Genomic DNA, 17,977 nt, shown 5'->3' on the forward strand with positions numbered 1-17,977 from the left:
TGCTGGATGATGGTTGAGTGTGGCACTCGTCCAAGTTTTCTGCGGTTCGCCCGGAAGTAGTTCAGCAGCAACTGTCTTTCCCAGCTCCAGCGGCCCTTTTCGCTGATATTTCGCCGCCTGTCGACGGCAACAGAATGCCGCCGCCCAGTCCACAGTCCGGAATCGTGGTCCAGGATTTTTCTTCGGACGCGCCTTCAATCCATCTGATGCCAGCCGCTGAAGTTAGCTGCCCGGGCCCTTCATCGCACCTGGTTTCGCCCGCTCCGGAATCGGCAGCCGCTCCTCCACCCTCGTGTAGTACATCGACAGCGGCAACTGCGGCTTCACTTCCTGCGCCGCCTCGCCGAAGTACTCGCAAAAAGAAGCGGCCCGCATGGTTCAAAGACTATGACATCCGCTAGACATTTTGTTTTGTTTTAAGTGCGGCGGAAATGTGATAAAGATGAAGTGTGGCAAGTGCGCTGCACGCACTCGCGCGCACAGGAGTAGAGAAGACGACGAAGTAGCAGAATACAGATCGGCTCGACCGTATGCTACGTGTACTGTTTCATTCTAATTATCATTACTTACGATACAACACCTATCAAACAGGTTTCAATACTTTGAAATCAATGGATTCCCTTGTGGCAGAAACCAAATTACCTCATCCGTTCAGAAGAATAGAATTTTTCAGTCCTGTCTCATTTACTTTATATATTAATGATATTGCACACATTTGTTCAGATACAAAGTTTATTACACAATGTCAATGATGCAAGTGGCCTTGTATGATCACGTTTTGAAGCTGAAGGCATCTTTAAAGCAAAGAGTTTTATGAGTAAATTGGACTCATGGAATTTTATCAATCAATTAAAAATTAACGTGAACTAAAGGAAAGTAGTTGTTTTTCGACCAAAAGGAAAACAAATTTCACTACAGGAGAACATAATATTTAGAACGGCACCGATTGATGTCGTAGACAACTTTAGGGTACTAGGTGTATATTTTGCTTCGACATGGCTGTGGAATGCTCATATAAACAGTCCAATAGATAATTTGAGTAGCATAAAAGGAGCTTTAAGTCGCCACTGCCGTTGTTTTTTCCCGAAAAAGAAAGTTAAACTGATGGTGTACAATTGTCTGTTTGCCTTCTACCTAACCTACTCACATTTAGTCTGCCGAACTACAACAAAAGGAAGCCGACCGAACATCCATAGCCTATAAAACAAAATATTGCGGATCGTGGAAAATGTGGAAAACACAGCAAAACCTTTTGATATCTTCTCATTGCTTATTGTGGTAAAATTGAATAACTATACGGGTAGACATTGTGTCTGTAGCACCGTTTAAGTACCTGACAATAGAGTTCGCCATTTAATGAAACTGCAGATTTATGCCCTAACAATCCTATTTACACCACTCCAATTCCAGAAGGCTCGATAATCCCCAAATTCCGCAAAATCTATGGACAAAAAATTACGAGGAACTTTAGCGGCTAAAGTGGTGAAAGTGCTGAGTGCTGCATTCTGCTACGCGATTGTCACTTCCCATTTTGCTGGTGCATTAATTAACTGCTCATTAATGACGGTTAAGCTTCGCCTTTAGGAGTGGAACGCGACAGCGTGTTGCAGCGCTGCCAGGGAGTCCACGGAACGCCACCATGCGTTCAGCGCGATGCCTTCCCTTTGAACGCAACGCTTTTTGAGGAAAGGAAATGGCGCTGTAATTCTCTGTCATCCCGGCGGACACCTGAGCCGCACCGTACAGGAAGGGAGGAAGTGTGAGTGAAAGAAGAAAGAGGGGCCGTAGTGAAGGAAATGAAAATTGTATTTGAGGAAAGGAAATTACGCATTCACTGACTCACATATCTCAGTAGACACTAGACGAAAATTGTATTTGAGGAAAGGAAGTTGCGCAGTAACTGTTTCACATATTTCGGTGGACACCCGTCAAAATTCGCGCATTGGACGTCACGACAATTTGGACCAATCAGAAACGCGGACAAATACGACTTGCTCGTCGGTAAATTGGTTTTTGAGGAAAGAAAATGCGTCTCGCATATCTCGGTGGACACCTAAACCTCGCCGTAACGGGAAGGGAGGAAGATGGGAGTGAACGAAGATACCGTATTCACTAGACGCACCTTTGTTCGTTACAAACCATCGAGTTGGCATGGCGGAGTGGTAGCGTGCTCGACTCGCACGCAGAGACCGGGGTTCGATTCCCAAGCTCGGCCAATTTCTTACTCAGTTTTATTTATTTATCTGGTCTGACTAGAAAGGTTAATTGGACTAATTGGTTAAGTAAGCAATTAACTAAACTCAGTCAAACTTACTTGGAGCATCAGTATACGATCCCTTTAATTGGTTGCATGGTTAGTAGCCGAAGTATAATTGGCCGCGTTTGAAATTCGCGCACTGTGTCGTCACGGCCGTTTCGACCAACTGAAAAGCGTGACATATTCTGTCGACAGCTCCTGCTTACAACGATGAGGCATTAAAGGCTTCCGCCTTAATAAATGCTCTAAAATAACCTTTCACGATTATTGAAAGCTCTAAAAAGGGAAGGCATTGATATATTCAATATGTCCCTCTCATGCATGTAAAAATATTTCGCTGCGTAGTGAATATACGCCCACCTTTTTCTTCACAAGTAAAGCTGCAAATGGTCCTAGATGGTTCATGTTTAACTTTATTAGTGCAATAGTCATGGAAACAAACAATACTGTCTCTGTGCGTGGTTTTTGCGTCCAGTAGTTGTAGTTTTCCAGAGTAGCGCACTAATGAGGCTAAATATATCTTCGTGCTTAACTTGAAATACAAGTTCATTAGTACGTCCTATTTTGTTTTATTCTTGCAAAATCTTAAAAAATGATTTACATAGGTTTCAAAACTGTTTCACTCATCTTGTTGTTTGTACTGAATGTGCTGATGCATGCGCATCATGCTGCCTTTTTTCATTACTCTTTTATTTTTAAACGCCAGTCCATTTTTAATTTTTTTTTTTGTTTGTCTTATTCTTCTGCTATGTGCGCCTAAAGGGGGCCTAGGATTTCTGTAGCCGCAGATGCACGCTTATCCTTTTGCCTCTTTCCACTTCTTTGTGTAAAAGAAAATAGCAATGAATTAATGAATAATCAATCAATCAATACTTTATTTCACATCATCAGGATGTTGGGTGCGCCGGCAAAAAGCCAGTGATAGGGCTTGACGAGGCAGACGCACCCTACAGAGGTAGTTTGATAGTGGCACACATAAAGAAAAAAAAAGTTGATACATAGAAGATCATGGATTAACATTCGAACATTGAGGGCATGAGGTAGTTGATACAAGCCAAGTTGATACCAAGAAGAACATGGATTAACATTCCAACATTGAGGGCATGAGGTAGTACAGTTATCAATCAGTTGTTCGACAACTCCGATTCGTCATTTAATAAATGTGGGAGAGTGAAACGCCTGAACTCGAATTAATGGTGTCTTAAATAAAGCAAGAAGAAATTAGCGGGGCCATGTCGAATTAAAGGTGTCATAGTTAAATCAAGAAGAAATTAGCGTGGCCATGGTGTGTAATGACGGCTAAATATGAGCAATAGTCCATATGAGGTAAAAAAGCGGATTGCGAGAAAAGATGAGAGAAGAAAATGCCTGGATGAGATCGGGAAGTTTGAAAGGATAACTTGGCCGCATTTGGCAGTGAACAGAGTTAATTTGAGGGATATAGGAAAGGCGATTGTAGGATAGTGGTTGTAGTTAGGCTGATGATGATGATGACGATTTCACGCAGACCACTTGTTCACGAGCGAAGTTTGTGCACAAAGAAGCAGCGCAGACGCAAGCTCCATGCCTTAGCACAGCAGCTGCATGCCCAGTCTGTCATTAATTGATGCACATGTGCTTATATATGTGCTCTCGTGCCCACTGCGCTGGCAGTGATACGGGAGCTGTAGCTGTCATAAGCGTGTTTAGGAGCACGACAGTAAGACATCAATCAGGCATTAGAATGATGCACGAACGGCCGGCAGTTTCGTCATCGTTCACCGGTGATGTACAGACTGACAGAGACCTAGGCACGAGGCACACATAGTTCTTAAAAGCAAGATGTTTTTGAAGTATCGGCCCTTGATCGGTTCGCGGCTACTGTAGTACTGCCTGCTTTCGTTAAATAAAAATAATAGTGTCACCGTGAACAACACCTAAACTGGGTAGACTGAAATGCAAATATCTCTCCCAATTATTGTTGTTCTGTGTCTTAAGCGGCCACCTTACATTTCAGATAGGATATAATTAAATTTTGTTTGTTCCCTGACGCACGCGGCTTTCTTCATGTCTGTTAACGTTAAAATATTTGCTTTGTGATAGCCCACTGCTCTATTTTCATTTCAGCTTTTTCCTTATCCTGAGAGGTTAGTGCCGACAAGACACAGCTACTGCGTACCTTTGCTTTGATATAAGAGTAAGCTGCTATAATCGATGCACTCCGACAGGAGGTGGCGGCCAACTGCTGCACCGCAGTGGCCACATCCTGCTGCGGTAAAAGGGTGTGTGAGGCCTCTTTGTTCCCTCAGTGCTACTTTATAGTTGGCTTCAACCCGGGCTAGCATCGCCTCATTGTCCTTGGCCTCGTTAGCCGGCATTGGGAAGAAGTCTTAGCCGACTTACATGAGCATGACAGTGAGAGGCACCGCCGAGTACAAGCACAGGAGGCAGAAGGTCTACGCTATGACACGCACTGTTACAGCAAGTAAGAGCGTCGCTTTTATACCGGCTGTCACACAGCTTTCCCGCAGGCAACAGCGGGAGGCGGCGCATGTTCCTTTCAGTGCAATTAATCACATCCACCATCTGGATTTTGCTTCCATCGCTGCGTTGCTGGCGCAGCCGAGGAGGCGGGAACGCTGACACATCGCACTTGTCAGACGTTTACACAAGCGAAGGATGGGCCATGTTTGAAACAGAAAGGCGCAAATGGGACGAGGACAAAAAAGGAACGTGAAGCAACAGGCCTTCTTGTCCTCGTCCCATATGCGCCTTTCTGTTTCAAACATGGCTACGAACCCACCAACACGTACCAAAGTACTTTGAAGGACGGGCGCCCTTGAAGGACTAGCTCATAGGCTGGTAATAGCTCAGCAAAATGATTGTTTGGGCGTGTTGGTGAGACATTCCAAAAACCTAAAGCGCAGGACGTAGAAAGAACACGTTACAGACACGAGCGCTCGTTTGTGTAGCGTCTTCTTTCTACGTCTTGTCTGCTTGTGCGCTTAAAGTTTCCGGTGATGGTGGCGCGTCACTCCGCTAGAAGGAAGACGTACCGCTTGCGTCCGAGCCAATGACCACGAGGAGCACGCTGGCGAATGCCACACCCATGAGCACGGCAAGCAGGGTGACGTACACGCAGCGCCTCCACTGGGGCACCACCCCTCGCTCGATGGCGAAGTATAACGATCCCCTGCGCAGTCCACATCAGGCATGGCGCAGATCTGTGTGGGCTGCTTTCACCTAAAATGCCCCAATCACGCTAACGTTCTCGGAAACTTCTTACTGCTTTGGTGCGTATTCTATAGTGTCACGTTGTAGTGACGGCAGTCCAGCGGTCAGGAAGACAGCAACAAGACTTGCAAACGAAGTTCTTTATTTGGGCTATGTTGCACCCGCAAAAAAACTGAATAACTCGGCGGCGGCGTAAGTAACAGATGCGCTCGTTAGTCGCAGAAATACAAATGCCCGCCGCTCGCGCATCCCTCAGTTTAAAGCCGGCAAGGAAACTTCGAGATAACAGGACAAGATCATCTAATGCAATCTAGAAAAACGTAAATGCAGCTCTTCATGGCTGTGATCAGTCGAGATTAGTCCGGAAGCTTCTCGCGTCACGAACAAATATGATAACACCGCTTTCCTGCGGCCTTGAGCACGAACGAACGGATACTACAATGACACGTGGCAATATAACCAAGACGCTCCACGGATTGAGTCCAGGCCCCTCTTTTTTCACTTCCAGCCCACGTGCATTATATTTCGGAAGACACATCGGTTTGCTAGTCGACTTCGCTGTTCTTCGGCAGCCAATCAGGTTTGCTGAAATGACTAACGCGAAGCGGTCACAAGCAGCTCTTGCGTAGCCCCGATTTACTGCCACCAGCTGTGGCCACCAGGTAAGTGTAAAGGATCCCTCTAATCAGGCTATCGCATTTGAACGACGATGGGCGCAGCAATTTCGCCAGGCCATATATGTATTTTTTTGCTGCAATATTATTTATTATTTGCTGCATCCTGTCGCAATGCCCCTCTAAGGAACCGGCAGACTAAAAGCAAAGTGGTACGTTTCCGGGACCGAGGTTCTACACTCCATTTTTTTCTGAAGCCTGCTGGTGCGTTTACAGAGCTCTTCCGCCGCGCCTAGGTAGCACATTACCCCATCTTAAAAGACAACAATTATAGCTTGCAACAGAGCGGAAATCAACTCTGTATCGTCACATTAAGCGAAAACTCTGATCCCTAAAAAAGAATCAAGTAAAGAAAGGCCTCCTTACGTGGTTTGGAACTTCGTCAGCCAGCTTGACTGCAACAGAGAACAGTGTATGGTGAGCACCGGCAACGACAAATAAGGAGCAGAAGAGGGTGTTCTCCCTTCATCTCGTCCCCAGTGCTCCCTGCTCATGCCAACGTTGCTATAGCGACGGAGACACAGCTGAGCGGCGCTACGTGCAAGCTTCGTCCGTTACCAGCACGGCACCTCGCTTTGGAGGGCGTCATGTCAAAGGAATTCCAAGACGAAATTCTTAGAACACATTTGATGGATTTAAAGAAGCAAGGGAATATGAGGACAGGATATACACCACATCACGAGGCGTTCATGGACCTTCAAGGGGACCTCACCTTTATCAACATACCTTTCCGAACTGATCACTATTAGAGCCAATAAGGTTTGTGCGTGCGAAATATAACGGCTTCGTGACTCTTCTCACTGTCTATCGTCGTTGGGTGAGCTTCTGAGGCACACGCAAAAACATGGATATGTCACGCACCGCGGAAAGCTTTGTAAGCATAAAGGGCATGTGAAGCAAGGATACCATCGAGATGAAAAGAAATGTGGACACGGAGCGCGTCGCTTGCTGCATAACAGGTGCAGCCCCGAACCGCTAGTCCAAAGTTGCGCGCCTCGCGGAGCAGGAATTGTGTACCCAGTTTCCACCGCATCGGCTGCAACGAGGAGGTCGACGATCTCGTCACCGCCACCCATCAGCTTCCTCCTAACGACTACCCACACTTGTCCACACATTCTGTAACAGCCCAAGAGCGAACACCACGTCACGTCGCTCACTTTCTCGGAATATGGGAAGCTCTGGTCGGCAAAACAGTCTCTTCATGGGACAACGTCCAGCCGCGCCTGCTCACCGTCTTGGAGGAAGAACCTTAACTCCCTCTCCCACAGGAACATGGACACGGGCATGGGTCGTACAAATAAAGGATTTCTCTCTCTTTTTCTCATGATGAGGTTCCTCTTGCCCTGGAGGGCGTCTATCCGATGATCCCCGATCAACAACATCCCAACTCATGCATCACGCAAGGAGGACGCATCCCCGTCCTCGGCGCGTGCTCACTGCCTCGAGTCCTCACTGCGATGATCCTGCTAATGCGCTTCGGCTGCACGTGGCCGTAGCGCGTCGTGAAGCAACATTACTGTGTTGTCTATGGCTCGGCGTTGCCTTCACAAATCAGCTTGCTTTCCGGATCGCGATGGCCGACAGCCCTTCTTGTGTTAACTGTGTCTGTGAAGAGACAATCCCTCATCTCTTGGGTGAGTGCCCTATGTGAACGAAAGACGTAAGCTGCGTTGTGCTCTGGACCGCCTTGATCCTCGCCCTTTCACAGAGTCCAAGATCCTCGGTTCGCACTGTTTTGTTTTTTGAGAGAGACTGCCTTGATTGACAAATTGTGTTTCCCGTTCCTTCTATCTTCCCTCTTTAATCGCCTCATTCCCTACCCTTGTGCGGGGTAGCCAACCGGAAACCTTTCTGGTTAACATCCCTGCCTTTCCCCTCTCATGTGTGTCTGTTATCTTCTCGATTAAACAGCCAATGGTTAGTTCTGTGCTTGTAGGTCTTTTTCCTTTCCCTGGTCTTTCATTTTAGTTGTGCTGTGTCGTTTTCAGGAGTCAATACCAACTCCCCCACTATGCTATGTTCGTACTATCAATACAATCTGGCAACTTTGTCCACCTACGAGCATGTTCAGTTAACGCCGCCGTGAAAGCGAATGAGTCCGCCTTCCCAGCACTCTCCTAAGTCGCCGCTAAGGTAGAATACTCAAGTACGTGACTTAAACTTGCTGTGCAGGCTAGCACCACGACCCCCCTTTGGTGCCGCGCCGCCGTGGGAAGCAGCCGACGCGCCTAGCCGTCAGGCGTCGCCTAAGAAGCGTTGCACGGCCAAACATAGAACTGTGGACACAAAGTGCCGGAACGAAGTGATCTACAAGATTCCGCTGACCTGTGGAAAATTTTACGTAGGTCAGACGGGTGACTGTGAACGAGAGGTTGCGCAAGCACAGAACAAAAGTTGGCGCTGGAGAAGATGGCAATCTTGCTTTGCACTGCAGTAGGTGTCCCGGGAAAATGTTCTCCACGTTTCGCTGATGTCCCCACTCTGGGCCATGGAAGAACACGGAAGGCTCGTGAAATCTTTGACGCCTTTCAAACTGCTAAACATGGTGATGCATGCGTCAGTTCACCGTTGATTGCGCTGACGACAATAGAATTTGATTATATTATTCACCATGTTTGAGTGTCTGTCTTGCCTTGGCGTATGCGTGGTGATTACTCGGTGGTCTTTACTCAATAAAGTATTCAGTTGTTAGTGCACCCTTTGTCCTGTGTTATTCTCTCCTTGTGTTTTCGTCTCTTTCGCTGGTTTGGTTCCATGACATGCCATACCAACAGGCCAGCCATTCTACTCTGGTCCTCCTCTCTCTCCCCCACAATCACAGAGATGCGCGCCGAAATGGTGACGCTTAGCGAGCTGTTAGCTCGGCTAGCTGCTGAACGCAACATTTTACGCTCTGCACAAGCAGACCCGCTTTCCCCGCCGTCGTCGCCGGCGGTGCCCAGTAGTGCGCCCTAGGGGACCCAAGCCTATGTGCTGGAGCCGTCAGGAAAACACGATGGACAGCCGTATAACGACTGTAGAGAGCACCCTAGCCGGGTTGGTTGGCCAGCTTTCCAACTGTGGCAAGATCCTGAAAAACATCACTCAGAACGCGACCACTATTGTCACAAGTGACATTAAAACATGGATTAACGAGTCTGGCCCACTCCTCGACCGTAGGCCTAGTCCGCTAGAGGACGTTAACCATCTAGCAAAATTTACACGAAATGCTGGTCTGAGCGTAATCGCCGAAGATTCTGCGGAGCTTCTCCCAGTTCAGCGCCTGGCAGTCGTAGCTGCAGGGTCTAGCCCAACTCAACCAAGAATTTTACATGGCCGTGAGAACTAGGCCACACAGCCTACTCCCAAAACATCAGGCTTTCTCTCTCGTACAATGAACTGCCACGGTTTGAGAGACCGTAAAAAAGGGCTAACTTGGGATTATATCTCGACGCTTTCGAGCACCCGTCGGTTGTAGTCGCACTCCAGGAACCTGAGGCTGCGGTGAGGCTGTCGGGTTACAACACTTTCCAATGGCACCCCTCCACCTGTCTTGTCCACAATGGCTTTACCGCGGAAGAGTTCGATCTCGAACTTAATTCTATTCGTATGTGTTGGTGACAGTGCTCCCCCTGCGCTGCACTGACCGACCCGTACATAGATCTTCAATATGTACTTCCCCCCTAAACTTAAAAACATTACGTACTCATACATCTTTAGCATGGCGCTAATTATAGCAGGTCGCGACCCCGTTCTTATTGCGGGAAATTTCAACGCCACCAGTCAGTTGTGGGGATATCGCAAGGAAGAGTCGCGTGGCAGAAAGCTTGCGGAACTAATCTCCACGCTGGACATTAATCTCCATACTGATCCCGCCCATGCAACACGTGTGAATAACTATGTAACTCGGCACACTTGCCTCCATCTTACCCTCATCCTCAACGTAAGACACGCAGACTGGATCAACCCCAGGGGTACCCTTGGTAGTGACCACTGCATCAACGCTATCATCTATACTCGATTCCTACACCGCCCAATAACGCAGGCCCGCCTACCAGACTCGACCGCTTTCCTTCAATCACTGCCCCCGTATAGCCTGCTCCAAAACAACTACTGCTCCTGGACACACACCATTCTCCAAACGCTACCCAAACATGTGGACAACTATCTCAATCTTTGAGAAGGGCGGCGCAGCCTCACTGAGAGGTGGCGTCCTCAGAAACATAACAAGAAACTCCGCTTGCGGATTCATGGCCTCACCCAAAAGTCGGCTGATTATGCTGCCCAGCTCGCCGGCTCTAACTGGGTGAACCGCTGTAACTCAGCTGCTAGAAAAATGTCTAGTCGCAATACCTGGAGGCTATTCCACAGCCTCATAGATCCAACTCATACCCGCACAGAAGCACAGAAAAATCTGCCTAGAGCCATTCTGCACTTCAAAGGTAATACGGACGAGCTTGCACAGACCCTACGGGATCAGTATCTTTGTCAAGTCCAAAACCCCCGTGGACAACAATACCTCTAAGCCGGCAGAAATAATCCGGATCTGGATCATCCCTTCCTGCTCCACGATCTGTGGGCGGCTCTCGCTATAATGACAAGTGGTACCGCACCGGGCAAAGACAAGGTTACGGTCAAGCTTCTGGCCAACCTTAGGCGTATGACGCCCCGCTATAATGTATCAACGCAATCTCGATGAGATGTACCCTTCCCCCTAGACTGGAAAACGGCGTGTGTCACCTTCATCCCCAATGCAGGTAAGCCCATTAATATCGATCACCTCCGACCTATCTCTTTAACGTCTTGTGCGTCCACGATTATGGAGACCATGCTTCTAGATAGCCTCTCTGAATATCTGAAGGCCCGTAATACGTTCGCAGACACTATCTTCGGATTCCGGCCTCACAAATCGGCATAAGACATTCTGCTTCAACTCAGCCGCGCGGTACTCACGCCTGTCGAGCACCCTCACAGTGGCAAGGTGGATATGAAGGGCGCATTCTACAACGTGAAACACAGCGCCATCGTCGCTCACCTCAGCGAGACACACTGCTGGCAATACAATTTTAATAACATGAAACAATTCTTAACGGATCGTGAAGCACTTATTCGTATTCAAGACAACGAGCATGGTCCTCACACTATGGGTACGTGGGGCACGCACCAAGGCGCAGTGTTGTCCCTATAATTATTTAATCTCGCAATGCTCAATCTCACTGCCTACCTCGTTGGAGTCGCAAGTGTACAGTATGCACTGTACGCCGACGGTATCACCATTTGGGCGATATAGGGTAACATTGGTAAACTGGAGGTCTGGTCAACATTGGTCAACTTCTCCCTCTGGCTAGTGAGCCCATACCCGAAGCCACTGAGGTCTGAGTCCTCGGGCTCTTTATTCACCGAAATCGTCGCGTTGACACAACCCTACCCACGCTTCGAAGGGTTGGCGACTAAGTGGGCCGCATGGTCCGCCGCATGGTCCGCCGCGTCCCCAACAAGCGTGGCGACCACAGATGTATGGATGCTATGCAACTCGTCCATGATTTTGTGACGAGTCGAATTCGTTATTCGACTCCATACCTGCACTTGAGCAAGCATGATGAAGACATCTTGGAGGTTACTCTCCGCAAGATCATCAAGAGGGAGCTCGACCACCCGATCTCTACCTCCAATACGAAGCTTCTTGCATGGGGGTGGCGAACACCTATCGAGATCTGCGCGAGGCGCACTTCGCTAATCAATACACCTGTCATGCCCACACTGTATCTGGTCGTCGCCTTTTGGCCGGCTTATATGCAATACGACCAACACATTGAGAAAGGGCAAGAGTGCCCAAACTATGGAGAGGCGCCCTACGTGTTCGACCCCTTCCTACAAAAATGGACAAAGAAGACCACAATGGACGGCGTCAGGCCCGAACAAATGCCCTGCACCGCCACTGAGACTCCAAACACAGCGTTTCCTACGTAGACGTTGTGGGCCCATACCATTCCAGGGGAGGATGGTACACGGCCGCAGTCATTCACGAGGAAAGACAGGTAGACGGCCTCACTTTTACGGCCCCTAGCGCAACGCACGCGGAGGAAGTAGCAATCACCACGGCTGCCTCCTTCCCCCAAACTAAATTCATCATAGCCGACCGCTAGGGGCATGTGGGAATTATGAGCTGGGCTAGATAACTCCTACAGCGCAAGGAATACTTCGAAGAGCACCGCGGGGTCAAGACCCCACAATCCGATTTCTCATTTGGACACGCTAGGTCACCAGGGCTTACCAGGGAACGAGGCCGTCAACTCAGCCGCCCGCGCACTCAGTAACCGGGCCCCCGACGTAAACCCTCCCAATCTGGCTCGGGACGCTTGTCTTTTAACATTCAGAGATAATCCGCTCGTTACCGGGACTCGCACCATCAGTATCCGCCTCTTCTCAAGGGGCTAAGAAAAGCGGGCGAAAACATACTCCTTACACTTATGGGGGTTTATTCTTGTGATAACGCTCAAAGGGCTAGAAGCAGTTGTCGCTCTCTAGCACCAGCGTGCCAGCCCTAGCAGTCAGAGCTGTGACCCCCAACCCGCGGTGCGGTGACTCGCAACCACGGCGGGTTCGGGCCAGAGGGGACAAACACGAGTATGCTACTCGGAGGAGCGTTTATTGCTCCCGAGCAATACAATGCAGCAGCAACAATACAACCGCCGTAACGAGGGAGAGTGTTCCGCTCGAGTACGGGGGTGAAAAGCACAAAGGAAAGAACGCACTCAAAATGTGGGGGAAGAAAGTTCCGCTCACCTCGCGTGGCTCCTCGCTCACGGCCCGCGGCGGTCAAGTCACACACGGTGGCCGGGCGATAAGGGCAGCGGTCTCCGTGGCAGATCTCTCATCCATGCGTGTGCACGGCTCCCGCCAGAAGACAAGCGAGCCTCGGGAGAAACGCGTCTCCTCCCGGGCTGTGGAGAGGAGGTCTCTCCGTTGTAAGAGCGGAAAGAGGGAAAGTCTCCGCGGCGGCGTCGCGGCGGGGAGCGAAAGGAAGCGGGGGTGGCGAGAGTGCCCTCCCTCACAAAACCTCCCGAACGGCGCGCGCATAGCATCGCGTGATAATTACGCGCGGCCGTTACAATGGGGCAGGGGATTCATGTGTATCCCCACACACTCTATACTAACACTGTAATGTGCCCGGCAGTGCTCAAACATTTCGGTCCTTCCTTCTCTGGCCTCTGCTCTCTCTGTGGGGAGGTAGCTGACACCTACCCCATGGTCTGGTAATGCCAGCAAAATCCTTCTCTTCCACCCCTAACCTACTCGAGAGGACTGGGAGGCGGCTCTGCTCGGCTGCCTGGACTTAACGGCCGAACAAGCCCTGGTTCAGCGAGCTCGCGTGGCGGCCCAGATCAGTGGGGTCATTAAATAAAGCACTCTACCTAGTATTGTAAGGGAAGCGGCATCTTAGACTCTGCTTCCCTCTCAACCTCTCTGTAAATATGGTCGCGAGTGGAAGATAAAGACGAGGAGTGTAGTCCCGAGCACTTCCGTCTGCGACAGCTGTTGAGGCAGCCAAATTTTTTATCGAGTGCATTGTGCTCCGTCACGGTGCCCCTGCCGTTTTGATCACTGACCGGGGTGCCGCGTTTCTGGCCAAGCTCACACAGGAGATCCTCCGTCTCAGCTGCACCAGCCACCGCCGAACTACTGCGTACCATCCGCAAACGAATGGGCTGACGGAGCGGCTGAACAAGACCATGGCCGACATGATCGCCATGTACGTGGATGTCGCCCATCGCAGTTGGGACTCGGTACTGCCCTACGTTACATTCGCTTATAATACCGCTGTCCAGGAGACGACCGGTATGACGCCTTTCCAGCTGGTCCACGGCAGACAGGTCACCACGATGCTTGACGCTATGCTACCGCACGAGCCGCCTGTCGACATAGACGATGGTGCCCGAATAGTATGCGAGCGCGCGGAAGAAGCTCGGCAACTCGCGAGACTCCGCATCCAACACCAACAGCATGCCGACGCTCGTCGGTACGATCTCCGTCGACGCGACGTACATTTTTACCCTGGAGACAAGGTCTGGGTGTGGACGCCAGTACGCCGTCGTGGTCTCTCCGACAAACTCATAAAGCGGTACTTTGGCCCGTATACAGTTCTTCGCCGCATCGGAGAACTTAACTACGAGGTGCTGCCGGAAGGGACACGACCGTCATCACGTCGTTCACCCCGCCCTGACATTGTGCACGTAGTGCGGCTTAAGCCGTATTACGCGCGATGATCGTCTGCCCCGAACTGATTTTCCCACCTCCTTCTACACTGGCCAGCAGGAGTTTTTGTGCGCGTGTGCGGCTTTCCGCCCTGTGCCTTTGTTTTCGTGCTAGCATCGGGACGATGCTTCTTTATAGGGGGAGGTAGTGTCGCGAGTGGAAGATAAAGACGAGGAGTGTTTTGCCGCGCGCCGACGACGACGTTGCTGCTGGTGGACCGCCCTGTTTTTCTGTGCTCCCTGTCTTCACCCGTTCTCGCCGCCGGCCTGTACGTCAAGCCGTGACAATATTACTAAATGATTTGCGTCTTCAACCACTGAGCCACCGCGGCGGGTGCTGCTTCCCGTTTTTTTGTCTTTTTCTCCGTTCACGTTATTTCCAAAGCTAGCTTTGCTTACAACGGGTTACTTTAAAGTGTCCCTTCTAATAAAGAAACAGACAGGGTGGATGCACAGAGAACAACTTCTGCTTGCTGTGCTCAGACCTAACTCGGAGTCAGCCGTCGATAAAAGAGGGAGTCCAACAAGGAAAGGGGGAAAAGGGTGCAATAGTGGAAGGCCCCGCGGCAGCAGCGGAACCTCTTTCTGTCTGATTTGTTTCACTCCCACCTCCACGCCTAGAACCCCTACCACCAAGCTGTTTCGCGCCTCTCCTTTCCTCGTCATCCTCGCCACGCCAGCTGTGGCGCAGTTACACGGCACTTTCCTCAAGAGACGCGGCCGCGCAATTCAATGCCGCGTGGACAAGGTGCGCAGTAGTCTACGAGTCCATGGAGGATGTTCGCGAAAAGTGTGCGATATAGGATGCTCGTAGATCCGGCATGACAATGGAAGTGAATATTCTTCATTCTGACGGGAAAGTCGAAGGCATCGTGGTATCCGAGATATTCAACCAGCGTTCCCTGATTAATGCGCAAAGCGCTAAGCTTGGTGTCGTGTCCGGTCGCTGTGTTGAATGCAGCGAAAGACGCACACGGTACTTTAAGACTTCGTTTATTTAAAGCCGATGAGGGTGCGACCAGCGTCGACCGAGGCAGGAGCCGAACTGGCCGCCCGAAGAAAGGAGGGAGTGGAGAAGCGTCCACGGCAGGGAGTGGCTTCCCAGAACAGGAGGAGGGTGCGGGGGCGCACCGTGGGGGGGCATCCGGCGACAGCGTGCGACGAGGGGCAAGCGGTCGTTAGGAGGAGGATGCGAGTGGTCGTTAGGAGGAGGACGCGGGGGCGCACACACACAAAAGCAATAAGGGGACACAACACTTCCTTCCCCCTTAGAAAGTTGCCTGGTATCGTGCAGGGGGTCGGCGCTCACGCGTGGAGGCGCGCTGGCTTTGTGCGCTCGGGGGAGAAACACTTGTAGGCTGGCTGTTGTTCGCTGTGTCTCCTGGGTCTGTCCTGGGCGAAGTCTCTTCTTCCGGGAAGAGGTGCCAGGCTATGTGGGAAAATGGTGCACGTGTTCTCTCCGCTGGCGGACAGCTCTCAGACGGCGTCGTAAATCTACGCAGCTGGTTGAGATGTCGGCGTGCTACTGTGCCATGTATGTTGACGAGCCAAGAGCGCAGGCCTATGCGTCTGACAATTGTAGCTTCCTCCCAGCGTGGCTTTTTCAGAAACTGTCGGGCGAGGACGCGCTGCCCCTCATTAAGCGTGCCGCAGCGCGGAATTGCTTTTTCTTCCCGGAACGTCTCTGCCTTTGGCTCGGGGAGGATGGCTGTGAGCTGGGTTCGCATTTCACGCTCGAACATCATTTTCGAGGGGGTCTCGCCTGTTGTGCTCTGAACCGTCGTGTGCTGCTTGAAGAGAAAGCGCGCAAGGCGGCGCTGCAGCGAGCCTGTCTGATCTCTTTCAAGGGCGCGTTTTAGCTCGGCTACGTAGCGCTCGGCTTGTCCGTTTGTCGCTGGGTGGTAGGGGGCCGATGTAACTGATGAGATCCCGTTGTCGCGATAAAACTTGAGGATCTCCGCAGACACAAACGGTGTTCCGTTGTCCGACACTACCTTGCGCGGCAGGCCGAACGTTGCAAATAGTGATCGGAGGTTGTCAATGACTGCTGCCGAAGTCGTCTGTCCCATTTGCCTTATCTCAAGCCACTTTGTGTAGGCATCTACGACCACAAGGAAAGTGCAGCCCTCAATTGGTCCTGCAAAATCAATGTGCAGTGTGTGCCATGGTGTGTCTGGCTTTTCCCATTCTGGGACAGGAGCTTTCGGCGGGGCGCTCCGGCTGCTCTGGCAAGGCTTGCATTCTCGCACCACTGTTTCGATGTCGTTGTCAATGCCAGGCCACCACATGTAGCTTCTGGCACACTTTTTCATTGCAACGATGCCCCGATGTCCGGCGTGGATGAGAGACATAGCTTGTGCGCGTAGTTCTCTCGGCATCACAACTCGGGACCCAAATATGATGCAGCCGCGATGGGTGCTCAACTCTGTAGCTCGCCTGCGGTAAGCGTCGAAGTTGTCCCCTTTGAGTTTATGCACGTTGCCTTGTTGAACAGCTGTGTAAACTAGCCGGAGAGCTGCGCACTTCTGCGTAGATGCTGCAACTGTGCCTGCTGTAAGCGGAGGTTCTGGCAGTGCTTCGAACATCAGAACGTCTCCTGGTGGAAATGGTTCGTCAACAGTTGCGTCTAGTGGCAGACGGCTTAGCGCATCGGCGTTTTGATGTTTACTCCCATTGCGGTAGACCAGAGCGTAGTCGTACGCTGAGAGTTTGATGCACCAACGTGTCATTCGCGGAGACAAAGTTGGTGGCATAGGCCTTTGTGGTCCCAGAATGCCCAATAGCGGTCGGTGATCGGTTATAAAGGTCACCTTCCGGCCGGCAATGTACTGGTGAAAATGTGTCGCCGCGTAGACGATGGCTAGCCCTTCTTTGTCAAGTTGCGCGTAGTTGCGTTCTGCTTGCGACAACGTACGTGAGGCGAAGGCGATGGGAGCTTCCCTTCCTTGCTCGTCAGTTTGCGATAGAACCGCGCCGACTCCGTACGGTGATGCGTCGCAAGCCAAAAGCAGAGGCTTCCTTTCGTCGTAGTGGCGGAGGACTGTACATCTTCGAATCAGGTCTTTCAGGGCATCGAATGACTGCTGATGGCGTGGCGACCATGTCCATGTCACATCTTTCCGAAGGAGTTGGTATAAGTCGTTGGCCACGGTAGCTCTTTGTTCCAAGAACCGGTCGTAGAACGTCAAGAGTCCGAGAAAAGCCTGTAGCTCCTGCTTGTTTGTTGGAGCTCGTGCTTCTGTGATCGCTCGCACTTTGTCCTCGGTAGGGTGAATGCCTTCCGCATCAATTCGGTGTCCCAGAAATTGCACCTCTGGCACCGCAAAACAGCACTTCGATTTGCTTATGCACAAATTAGCGTTTGCTAGCCTTTCGAGAACGAGCTCTAGGCGCACTGCATGCTCTTCAGTGGAAGTGCCACTGATGATGACATCGTCAAGGTAGACACAAACTCCTGGGATGCCCTGAAGCACTGTCTCCATGAATTTTTGAAATATGGCCGGGGCTGCAGCTACGCCAAAAGGCAGTCGCTTGACTTTGTACAAGCCTTTCAGTGTGTTAATTGCCAATAATTCAGCAGTTGACTCGCTCACCTTCAG

General features: G+C 50.8%; 1 protein-coding gene across 1 annotated transcript in view; it reads right to left on the reverse strand.

Moving 5' to 3' along the window:
* LOC149337703 (uncharacterized) overlaps positions 1-17,977 on the reverse strand; it is a 75,884-nt gene that overhangs the window by 16,055 nt on the left and 41,852 nt on the right. Inside the window, exon 5 of the mRNA XM_089554496.1 lies at positions 5,293-5,429. Coding sequence (XP_089410622.1) covers positions 5,293-5,429 — 137 coding nt within the window. The remainder of the gene's footprint in view (positions 1-5,292; positions 5,430-17,977) is intronic.

The sequence above is a fragment of the Amblyomma mixtum genome, chromosome 7 (assembly GCF_055824585.1).
Source record: "Amblyomma mixtum isolate Tamu chromosome 7, ASM5582458v1, whole genome shotgun sequence".
Classification (NCBI taxonomy): Eukaryota; Metazoa; Arthropoda; class Arachnida; order Ixodida; family Ixodidae; genus Amblyomma; species Amblyomma mixtum.